Consider the following 12,520-nt stretch of genomic DNA (forward strand, 5'->3'; position numbering starts at 1 on the left):
AACCCGAAGTGAGAAGAAGAGATTTGGGACTGAAAATCTTTTTTTCGTACACGATAACGACAGACGCAGTACCGCCTTCGACAGAAACGGAAGTTAAGGTCACCAACTGTGTAGCAACGAGCAGTAGTCAACAGCAGTCAGCAACAGATGTATGGCACGATTCGACTGGGTCACATCAAACTTCCACTATTCTTGCATAATCGTCCACAGTCCGCCCCCAGTAGCTGAGTGGTCAGCGCGACAGAATGTCAGTCCTAGGGGCCCGGGTTCGATTCCCGGTTGGATAGGGGATTTTCTCCGCTCAGGGACTGGGTGTTGTGTTGTCCTAATCATCATCATTTCATCCCCATCGACGCACAAGTCGCCGAAGTGGCGTCAAATCGAAAGACTTGCACCCGGCGAACGGTCTACACGACGGGAGGCCCTAGTCACACGACATTATTATTTTATCGTCCACGACGTGGTTCACGTATATAGGGTGCAACTTCCATCAACATGGAGAGCGCGAGGACGAAGACAAATATATAACTGTAGCGCATTTAGAAGAAGTGGTCATAGATGAAATCGAAGATATTCTAGATTAATGTTGCTACTCCTCACTAAAGGAAATGCTTGCGTGGCGTCATATTCAGTTGCCAGAGAGTTGGCTGCAAAAAGTCTTTGACGAGGAGCAGACAGGTAATGGATCACCATCTCAAATGTTGCGAGCTGTAAGTGTTCCTGCCTTGATTGTAAAAAGACATATTAACGAATGCTGATGGCACCAGAGGATGCGCAGAAAACCGCGGTAATAACACCTTTCAGCCTTTTTCAATACAGTTTAATACCTTTGGGGTTGCAAAATGCTGCATAAATGTGGTAACGTTTTTTTGCGTGATGTTGGTTGGTTGGTTGGTTTGGGGAAGGAGACCAGACAGCGTGGTCATCGGTCTCATCGGATTAGGGAAGGATGGGGAAGGAAGTCGGCCGTGCCCTTTCAGAGGAACCGTCCCGGCATTTGCCTGGAGTGATTTAGGGAAATCACGGAAAACCTAAATCAGGATGGCCGGACGAGGGATTGAACCGTCGTCCTCCCGAATGCGAGTCCAGTGTCTAACCACTGCGCCACCTCGCTCGGTTTGCGTGATGTGCTGTGAGGTTTGACATTCCTATTTCGTAACGTGGACGATATCCTCATTATTATCTTCTGTGGTGGAAGAACATGTAATGTACCTAAGACAACTGTTTCAGCTCCAGCAAGAGTGCAGGGCTCTGAGAACTATGAGACTTAACAAAAAAATGTTCAAATGTGTGTGAAATCTTATGGGACATAACTGCTAAGGTCATCAATCCCTAAGCTTACACACTACTTAACCTAAATTATCCTAAGGACAAACACACACACCCATGCCTGAGGGAGGACTCGAACCTCCGCCGGGACCAGCCGCACAGTCCATGACTGCAGCGCATCAGACCGCTCGGCTAATCCCGACTGGCTGGGACTTAACAGCTGAGGTCATCAGTCCCCTAGAACTTAGAACTACTTAAACCTAACTAACCTAAGGACATCACACACATCCATGCGCGAGGCAGGATTCGAACCTGCGACTGTAACAGTCTCGCGGTTCCAGACTGAAGTGCATAGAACCGATCGGCCACAACAGCCGGCAGTGCAGTATAGTTATTAAATAAATAAATTGTGGTTTGGTAAGCCAGAGGTTCAATTTTTACGATACTTAGTCATGGCAGCAAGCCCCTCACCACTTCCGGGAGTCACAGCTGTGCAAGATGTACCTTTACTGGAAGCCTACAAACGGCTCCACAAATTTTTAGCGGTGATCAATTACTACTGGCGACACATTCCTGGACTGGCTCAAAATAGAAACCGCTGCTTTCAAGTAAATATACATCTGGTAGCTGGAAGGTAGCTTGGCCCCTGCCGAGTGAAGAGGCACTTCATAAGGTCAAACAATGTTTAGCACCAGTGGCATAGTTGGATCAGCCACACATTAACACACCACTGTCTCTGATGCTTGGACATGAGCCAAAACACTGTGGGAGCAGCACTGCTGTAGAAGATGGATGGCCATTGGAAACTGCTCACATTTTGTTCTTGGAATCTTGTGGCACTACAAAGGAATTGGAGTGCTATCGACTGTGAGTTGCTGGCGATTTACGAGGAAGTCAAGTATTTTCAGTCAACAGTGGATGGCAGACATTTTACACCTGTACCGATGACAAACCGCTCTCTAGTTTTTCAAACGTGCAGTAGACAATGGATCACTGCAGCAGTGTAGGCGGGCGGAATATATTGCACAATTTACAGCTGAAGTGCATCACATTTTGGCCGCTCGTAATATTGTTGCAGACTTCTTATCACAAAACTGTGCTATTCTGCATACAGTCCCGTGGAATGAAGTAGAGCAAAACAACAATAGGACACAATGCAATGCAACTTTCTTCACTGTGAGTACACAACTTTGCAACGGAGATGGCTTTCAGTTTCATATTGTACCATGGGCATTTGGTACAATGCAGTGCAGGACAAACAAAACCTATACATCCCCATGAACACATTGATATGTAGTGTTCTAAGCACTACATAATCTAGCTCATCCTGGTGTCAGAGCAATTGTTAAAGTAGTTCCAAGCAGGATGGTATTTGCCAGGAATACTATGGAAATTAAGCGCACTCCTGCCTAGAATGTCAGCACAAATTTTCACTTATTGCCATTGTGTTTATTTCAATGCCAGTTGTGGTTGATGTTGTGTTTCACTTATATTGCGGGTACATATGGCCACGAACCATAAATGGTGTCTGTTCTTTCAAACACGTCTGAAAGCAAAGACACCACACATATATAATTTTATCTGTTTTTTTTTGTCAGCTACTATAGATATTTGTTTGTATATATGATAGCTACGTTTGTGTTGAATTTATACAAGAGGATTACAAGTAAGCATAAGGAGAAATTTCATTTAGGTTAGTGGAACTTTCAGGTAAAATTTCTGTTTGCAGTGTTGTTGATGACGGTAGAAACTTGGTGTGTTTAATTTGGTCTATTAAGAAAAACTGATGCTATGTAGTATAATGTGTTAATTATTTAATGAATTGTGTGCCTGTCTTAGTACTAGTGGTTTGTATAGAAGTAATTTTCTGTCCAGTATGTACTTGTAATAGGAAGTACATTGCCATATGGGATTGTTGGTCTTGGGTATTTAGCTTCAAGTTTTCTTATACTTTCCTGAAGGGTGTTGTTCACGAGTCAGTTTGCTCATTTTGGGTATTTGAAGAAGAATGTATATCTGACACTACACAGAATACTTCTGGTAGCACCAGACAGGAAGTCCCACGCACTGCTCTCCTCTTTGGAGTTTCTTCAGTGCCAGGCTGAGCGAGTTAGCATCTGCCCCATTAAACTACTGCATACGATAGCAAGGTCACCAGTCCTCAACCTGTTCCAAACGAAGAAACCTGCATTTCAGTGCCCTAGGGAGGTAATACAAAAAGTAGGATCACATTGACTCTTTTCAGTAACAGATACCATTATTCATCTGTACCTACTATCACCAATATCACTTTATTAGCACACAGCTATTAGAGCTGCAGAGGCAAGGACTGTTGGTCAGTGGCACCAGTTGTGATATTTCTGGTTCAGCCCTCCAGTTATCCACCGTCATCTCCAGAACCAACAACCCTGAGCATCACCTGCTCCCTACTTTACTTACTGGCTTTCCCTTCGAAATTTCACCTAAACAAAATCTAATCTATCTACATGACACCCTAGACCTAAGCCTTATCGCCTCCCTGGACCTGACGCTGGCCATTCAGAATAACTGTGAATTGGTGGAACATCTGCTTGGACAAGTGAAAAAATACCATACCGAACGTCAGCACTGAATCACCAAAGTAGGAAGTACCCTATCGGTTTCATTCACAGTCTTGCTGACAGTAGGCATTGTTTATTGCTATCTCCAGCATAGAGTTGCCAGATTTTACTGTTACCATCCTTTAAGCTGTGGTTCCATACTAGTAGTTTTGGCACAAGTAAAGACATGAATGACAGTTAAAGTGAGATGAACCACACCATTTCACATCCATGGGGCTCAGTCACTAATTAAGACTTAGTGACTAAGCCCCATGGATGTGAAATGGTGTGAATTGTGCAAATATAAAGAAGAGAACTAAGAGTACAGTCATAAAGCAGCTAACCTACAGTTTGTACTCGAGACTTGAGTTTTCATTGGAAATATCGAAAAGATAACACTGTACATGTATCAACAACTCTGTTTCAGTCAGACTTGATCATCTCAGCAATTGGTGGTCCAAATTATTCCAAGAGTGTAAGAGTGCATCGACATAGACTTAAGCCAGCGCCAGATGCTGAAATCCAGACACTTGCCAACACACGCTGGTTCAGCTGTTAGCATTATTCCAAACCAGTGGTTCTACAGCCACAATGAGAGTGCTGTGGCAATCGTCACCGCTCGAAACGTTTTGAGGGGGCTTGGCAGGCTATGAAAATGACCACAGTTGCAACAAGACCTGCCTTGTCATGTATAAAATATAGCCATCTGGCTAGGATGGGCATGTTACAGCTGGGCTTTGAATCAGTACTTGTTGTGTTTTAGATCCTGCTGTGAGGCCCCAATGCTCTTCTGCCATCCCATAAGGGGCTCCATCTGTAGGCTCGATGGACTGGGATTTAAATAGCGGTCCTCTCAGTCCCAAGCACTTGGGTACGACACTGCCGAACACCACTTTCTGGGACTCAAACCTCAGCAACACCGACAAATACTGCTGGACTGAGTACTGGCTTGCTCTGCCACAGCTAGAACAGCAGAGGTGCCACCACCTGACACTGCGGTGTGGGGCAGCTGGAATGTGCTGATAGCAGGGTCACTGCCAAACCACTTGAGTAAGAAGCACTGGCACCGGGACATCAACACCAGCACATCTTGGCCTGAGGTTCGTCAGCTGCCACTGCCACCCACTTCCTGCAGATGTGCAGTTAGTACTGGGTGTGGAGTCAGGAATACATGGAATCTACTGTGTTGATGCCCCAATGGTGATAGCTATCACTATAAACATTGTCACCATACAAGCAAACTGTGCTGCTTGTATAAAATTGTAAAGTTACCACACCTTTGTGGGGCTTGAGGCTGTAATATCCTATTCACCTCTAATGTTGATATAAATGGACTAATCTACTAGCAGTCAAAGCCAATAATCAATATGCAGCAAGTAAAGAGACAATAACTCTGTCTTTTATTGATTTCCAGTTTCAACTTTTTCAATACTCATCTAATTTTTTCCTCTCAGTAGCCCACAGTATACACACATAATCTCTCTCTCCTGTTTTATCCATGATACAGACATGTCTACATGATCGCCCTTGGTTATATGATTTAAATAACTTTTTCATTGGATTGCATAGTAAAATCGGCCTTTGTAAGCAGCTTCTATACAAAGGCTAATATGTTGACTATGGGAGAGCAAATTTTCTTTTAAAAAATGAAAATATAAAATTCAACACCTACGTCTTTTTATTTTAATCATTATCAAATATCCTTTACCAAACACTTTTGTATTGCTCATGTTATATTCTCCTACAATTAAGAAAAGTTACGATTTGAGGCTGCATTTGTGGCATGGGGTCTGTGTCGATTCCAGTCTTTCAGCAAAATATTTAATTTCATGAAAGCGTCATAAGAGAGTTAGAGGAACAATTCTTCAAAAACGAGATTTTCGGCTTTTTTAACATATATTCTCACAGCAATCAGCTCTATTTTGTTTGAAAACAAGCTATTCGTATCTCTTCTTCTGGCGAGAATAAGGCACTGTGTATCTACAAGTTGCAAGTTCATTTTAGAGACAAGCTGATGTATTGGTCACTATGTCTTTGTCTTAGGATCCATCCATCTGTATTTCCTTGAGCTCTTGTAACAAGACTTTTTCCAGGTATCGGTTGTTAGCCTATAACCCAACCCCCTATTCTATGGAGGACCATTTCTCTCTCTGTCATCTGCCCAGACCCTGTTTGCCACTTGGATTGGGTACCGAATATTCCACATGGCTGCTCATGTTCCCGGGGTTCACCAACTTGGACCTGAGACACAGAATTGAGTAGGAGAGGAGACATGGGTCATGGAATGTGAGTGCTTGGAAGCCTGATTGAAATAGTGAAAACATACAAAGCGGATATCATGGTCTTGCAAGAGATAAGATGAATTGGACCTTGGACCTCCCAGAAACAGCAGTGTACTATGTACTACAGTGGCCACAATATTGAGCACATATTTGGTGTGGGAGTTATGGTCAACCAAAGCACTGAGCAGCTAGCGACAGGATTTAAAGGAATAAGTCCAAGGATGTGTTACATGCTAATAAATGGGAGATTCTTTAACTACAGCCAGCTGTATACACATGCTGCTGCCAAGGAGAAGACAGCAGAACAAAAGGGAATCTTCTATGAGAAACTGGAGAAAGCTTATCGACAATGTCCTAAACATTAAATAAAAATGGCGATATTAGATGTGAATGGTAAGGTAGGGCAGGAATGGATCTTCTCCCCTACTATTGGTAAATACAGCCTACATAAAGAGAGTATACATTGTGCAGGATATGGTGGTCGATGTGCAGTGGCCAGTTGTCGTCCAAAGCTCTGGGCTTGTTCATTCATAGGGCAACTAATGAAGATGGAGCATAGTGCAGACGATATAATTTTGAACTTTACAGATTATAAAAAGATATTGAAATCATAAAGCCCATTACAGTACACCATCTGAAATACGTCAGTCATGTTTTTTGCATGTAACATGAGTACCAAACAAAAATGGTACTACTTCAAAACCCAGTGAGACAATGAAGCAGAGGAAGACCAAGACTTCGATATTTGGATGACATACAAGAAGATTTAAAAATTATTCATGTCAGAGGATGGAGACGCAAGATGCTGGACAGGAATGAATAGAACGATGTCCTAGAGCAGGTCAGGGTCCATCAAGGGCTGTAGAACCAGGAAGAAGTTGTATTAGCACTTAAGTTCTTCTATCTTGAAGTACTGTATCTTAATTTTGGGATCAGCAAAACGTATCTGAACTTATGTTTTATGAGTCCTTACTTTATGAAGTAAATTTGGAAATACTTTTTAACCCCACAGAGGTCATTATCAGTTTGTCTTGCATAATATCGTTTTCCTGCACTTATGCACTGTTGTCCTGTGTACTGAAAGAGAACTGCATATAGGTAGAATTATGGCCACATTTGTCTTTGGGAAAAATAGTAGATTTGGTCACAATTATTGCATATTATGAGTTTCATAATCCAGTGGACCTGTGTGAAATTCAAGAGTTGCTAGATAAGTCAATAACATCAATAATACTGTATAATTGTCTTCTTTCCAGACAATGTCACAGAGGAGATAAATTACATAAGCCCCCATTCACCAGCAATCAGCTATTCGGTCTGATTCTTCAGTTTATCTGGGCAAAGGTTCTGAGGTGTTAATGAACATGCACCAGGAAGAAGTAAATTCACTGACTGTTGATTCTAATAATAAAAAACCTCAGCAATCTCACAGAGAAAATGGAGTTGGGAGGAAAAATAAATGAGAACAAAGACAAGTGGAGAAGTAATATAAAAAAAACATGAATAGGTAGTTAGGAAATGGATACACATCACCTGCTAAGAGAGAAGTGCTAGCCAGCACATTTGAGCAAAAAAGGATTGCTCCAAATGTCCAAGAAAGTGCTGCAAATGTGTAGAAAGTGAGACTGAAGCGAGAGGGATGTTCAGTGGCTTCTTGGTGATGAAAGATATAAAAAAGCACCGACAGGGTTTACCTGAACTTATTAAGGAAGTACTTAAAGCAATGTCACATTTTTCATGTACACAGTCTTGAGGGGAGCGACAAAGAATTATGTTCCCCTGAAAGTGTGACTAGGGTTTTCCCTTAGCCATTTTAACATATCAGAAACATTTGTTCAATACACAGAAGAAAAGAGACAGGAGCAACACGATTTTGACTGCTGACAAGAGAGGTCGCCATGGACCAGTATAAGGCGACCAAAGGAGGCAAATCAGAGAATAATGAACCATATAAAATGGTTTGATACTGTTCCATCACATTACTGCCGACAGTGCACTGTGCGACAGTTCTTACCAGGAGATACGCGCATACAAATACTGCATGAACTATATATGACACTTTGCGAAGAGAAACAGGTTACTGCTGAAGAATGTTGGCTTTACAGAGAAATATTCAGTACAGAGTTTAACCTAAGCTGTCATGTACCTAGAAAAAATGTATGTGACCACTGCTATCACTTTCAAAATCTTCCAAAGAAAATCAGTAGACAGAGACAGACCACAACTCAGAACACCTAAAGAGAAGAAGAAAAAAGATCTAAGAAAATGATATAAAAGAGTGGGTCTAAGCAGGGCTAAAAATTACTTGTGGCGGGAATGTGTGACTAAACATGGGTTAATTGAAGTTGTATAATGTGTATTTCAAGAACCACAGAAGATTTCAGATGGTGATCTAGTTGTTTTGTCCTCTGAGACCTGGTGTGGGCAAAACCAAAATGTCAATATGAGCACCATGTTTATTCATGTTGTACAAACTCTTGAGCATTCCTGTGATTAAGCAGTGTTTCTTTGAGCCTTGCCACTCTTTAATGGAGTGTGATTCAGTCGATGCCAATATACAGAGGGCTGTAAAAAGTGTTAATATCTATGACTCTTCAGGGTGGTATAAAGTTGTTCATACTGCTTCGAAACAAGGGCTGTATGAAGTGGCTGGAAGAGGCCAGGAGGACTTCCTAGAATTCGATCCAAGCAGAAGGAATGGTTAGAAAATACGAAAATTGACAGTAAAAAAAATCAGTACAATCGCTTAAGGTGATACAGCTTTAATATGGCTGAAGTGATATTAATCACATCTGTTTCAAATATTTCCATGATAAACATTTAAAAAGTTTGCCAGTTTCTAAAAAATCCCAACATTCCTATATAGTTTTCCAGTTGGAACCTTGATACCATGGAGCATTAAAGCTTCAGGAAGAGAAAATGAAAGAGTTCAAGGATCATTGCTGCGCCAGCATTATCAAGGATCCGTATAACACATTTTATTAAACTCTTCAGGAAGAGAAACCTGGAGATTCAGATCGCAGTGGCTATGGTTGTGACAAGGTTAGTGAGAAAGTGAACACTCGGTGGTAATATCTGTACTAATATCAATAATATACTTTTATTTTAACGGGATTGATACGTTTTTAATGTGGAAATTAATTTTTGTACTATATTTTCTCAGACAAATCTGTTTGTCAAAAATGTAATATTTATATTTAGGTTGATTAACTTAGGATCATAATGAATTATCTTCTTGGCGCTATTAAACAATACATGACTGTGAACCAGTAAGGACTATCTTTAATCATCATCATCTGAGAGCTTTCTAAGCGCATTATTTAGTGCTATGGAGATTTCTGAATAAAGTTTGTATTACAGGTACATCACTGAAACCCGAAATTTACGTGTTAACATACTTTTTTAATTTCTCCTGTAAAATCACTTTAATGAAGTTTTGTTCCTCTGATCCTTACACAGTGAAAGTATCTATAAAATGTGGTAAAGATCCTACAAGGATACTAATAAGTTAAGATACTACAAGGTGCGTATATCAGTCACCAAGAAAACAGAGTAAGTCAGAGTGCACTCAATCACAACAGTGCCTTAGTTAAAATCAAAATGTGATTAAAGATTTTTTTTTTTTTTGCACATGTAAATCTTTAAATTTATTCTTCAGTGTGGCTGACATTTGCTACATTGGAAATGTAGTTTTACATGTTTCAGAGTTAAGCTTAACTCCATTTCAGTGTTCCCTGGCAAACATCAAATTGGCGTACATGAAGAACCTCGTTGGATACATGTGACCACCTTCACACTTGAGTGCTTTCAAACGCGATTCTGCACTTCGTTTCTCAGCTACCATATACTGCAGGTTTTTCTTAAGATCAGAGTCCTTCTAGTAACTATCGTACTATGACATCTTATCGGTAATCAGTACAGTAATACTATACACGCAATCCAAGCTCACATTCGGCGCGATGGGTGATGAGAGCGACTGTAAAGGGTAATTGACTTTATGATCGCTCCCATCAGCCACCGCGCCAAATATAAGCGTGGATTGCGTGAATAGTACTATTGCATTGACTGCCGTTAAGATGTCATAATACAGTAGTTACCATACGGCTCTGCTCTCAAGAAAAGCCTACAGTGATCGGTAGTGACTGTAAACGATGAATGACATTATGATCGCTCCCATCAGCCACCGCCCCGAGTGTCAGCTTGGATTGCGCAGTTACGCATCTTTCATACTTCGCAATCTCATCAGAATTACATACTATGATTCTGAAAAAATAACTTATTTTGTGTGCACTTTTATTATGAAATTTAAATTAATAATGTATTCAGCCAAATATAAAGCTAAGTACCGCAGTTATTATTTGCAGTAGTCATATCTCTATAATAACTAACATTTTTTTAAAGATTCTGTCGGACTTTTTTTCCACGCAGTATAGAGATGATTATTGCTATTGTTTGTACGTGTTTTACGCGCTGTTATGAGATGCGTATAAAATTCAACGTAGCTACATCGGCGCCGCAACTGAAAACAGTTTGCATGTGTTCAACAGATTTTCAAGTAGTCTCGAACTGTTGTAGATGTGCACGCCATTTTGTCACGAGACTTAGCACATCGATCTCACGTTTACCTTTTAATAAAAATTAGACTGAAAGTGTGAAAGTCTACTGCTCGTGAATTTTTCATTTTCTTTCTTGAGTCTTACTGTCTTTCTCTATCAGGGACACCATATTCTGGAAAATCACATTTATGTAATTAACTTTCATTTCGGGGCAGTAATAACGACAGAGCGAGAAAGATAGGAAAGGAAATACGAAAACGAGTAGGGGCGCGCTGTCCGATAAAACGTAAATTACTCTTTCTGGCTTTTGTTGTACCGAGCAACATCCTTTACGATGTTCTGAAACTGAATACCATTTACTTACAATAACACGGTATTTTCGATCTTCGAAATTTATTATTCTTCGAAGTCATATATTAATTATTAAATACTAACGTGCAGTTTGTAATCACATGCTGTTTCCTATGTCATATTTAATGTGTCATTACTTCTCGTTCTATTATCACTGTCTTACGCAACTGCGCTCTATAACGCATGCGCTTCGTCGTGGCTCATTTTGTTCTTGGACGTCGGTGGGTGCGCGTGTGGTGTTTGCTTACCGAAATACACACAGCGTCTTGAACACATGATTGTTAATTTTGTTTATATTTTCTATTGTTTCAGGTAGACCCCAAGGCAAACTGGAGAAGGGAATGTATTTTAGGCTCATTTAGGACGGATTTTCTGGATTACAGTACAGTAAGTACTTACCATGTCAGTGAATCGTAGTACATAGTGACACGTCGACTGCTGACAAACATGCGCCGTTGCACCGCTTGGCAGAAGCAACAACACATGTTGCGCCTATTATTTAGTAATACTCCAAATTATGACGATGCATGTTTTACATTATGTTGTTTGTTTAATTCTTTTTCGTTGTAGCATGTACTGAATGTTTCCATAAGGTACTTTAAATATCGTAGACCGAGGTACCTCGGACACCGTTGTTTTTAACAGAAAGACTATATTTTCTCATGTTATCAGGCATTTGTGTAAATAATGTTATTATGGCATATCAGAACATTCGCGCATCTTAAGTGATTCCATCCATTTGTAGTGTTACTGTAACGACTTGGCGCGAATCAGGACAACCCACAAATGCAGCAAGCAGTGATGGAGGAGGAAGCCGCGTACGAGCCAGCCTTCACTTACGATGAAGTTTTCCCTGCCTTGCCCGAGTCAGCAACTTCGTCCCCGGCCACCAATCAGCTCGGGCAATGGAACAATAAAATGAGGATTGGATCATCTGTTGTAACTCAGGTGAGCTCAAAACACACGCGAAGTGTGTGTTTATTTATTCATTCATTGCCTTGTGTGTTTGTTTGTTAGTTCATTCATTCCCCATATACTAGAGCGGATAATTTTCAGCTGAGAGGGAAGGGTGTGTCATACAGTTTTCTATGTATACAATCAATGTACAGTAAAGAAAACAAGATTACGTTTTTTAGACTCATTTGAGGTTATTACATATTTTCTGTGATAATATAACAGCTAATATTTAATCTGATAAGTAATACCACACTGGATAAACATTTCTCTGTAAGATAAACTTTTAAGCGATTTTAAATACATTTAATTTCCTCACTTCCTTAATTAACTTTAGAATTTTGTTGAGAAACCTCGGAGGCTCCACTTGTCAGTTTGTCATCTTGTGTATGATTTTCGTTTCCTCTTTTTGCATGGTCATGTACGCATTTATGTAGGAGGTGTTTATCATTCAGCCTCACTGCCATAAAGCTCTGAGATAGTGAGTATACTGTTATTATATTATAATCTACAAAAGTTTGTCTTAGTT

General features: G+C 40.5%; 1 protein-coding gene across 1 annotated transcript in view; it reads left to right on the forward strand.

The window, feature by feature from the left end:
* Positions 1 to 11,279: 11,279 nt before the first annotated feature.
* LOC126253194 (vigilin) overlaps positions 11,280 to 12,520 on the forward strand; it is a 104,158-nt gene continuing 102,917 nt past the window's right edge. The window contains exons 1-2 of the mRNA XM_049954360.1: positions 11,280 to 11,424; positions 11,783 to 11,985. Of these exons, the coding sequence (XP_049810317.1) occupies positions 11,824 to 11,985 (162 nt within the window). The 5' untranslated portion in view covers positions 11,280 to 11,424; positions 11,783 to 11,823. The remainder of the gene's footprint in view (positions 11,425 to 11,782; positions 11,986 to 12,520) is intronic.

Source organism: Schistocerca nitens, chromosome 4, assembly GCF_023898315.1.
Source record: "Schistocerca nitens isolate TAMUIC-IGC-003100 chromosome 4, iqSchNite1.1, whole genome shotgun sequence".
Classification (NCBI taxonomy): domain Eukaryota; kingdom Metazoa; phylum Arthropoda; class Insecta; order Orthoptera; family Acrididae; genus Schistocerca; species Schistocerca nitens.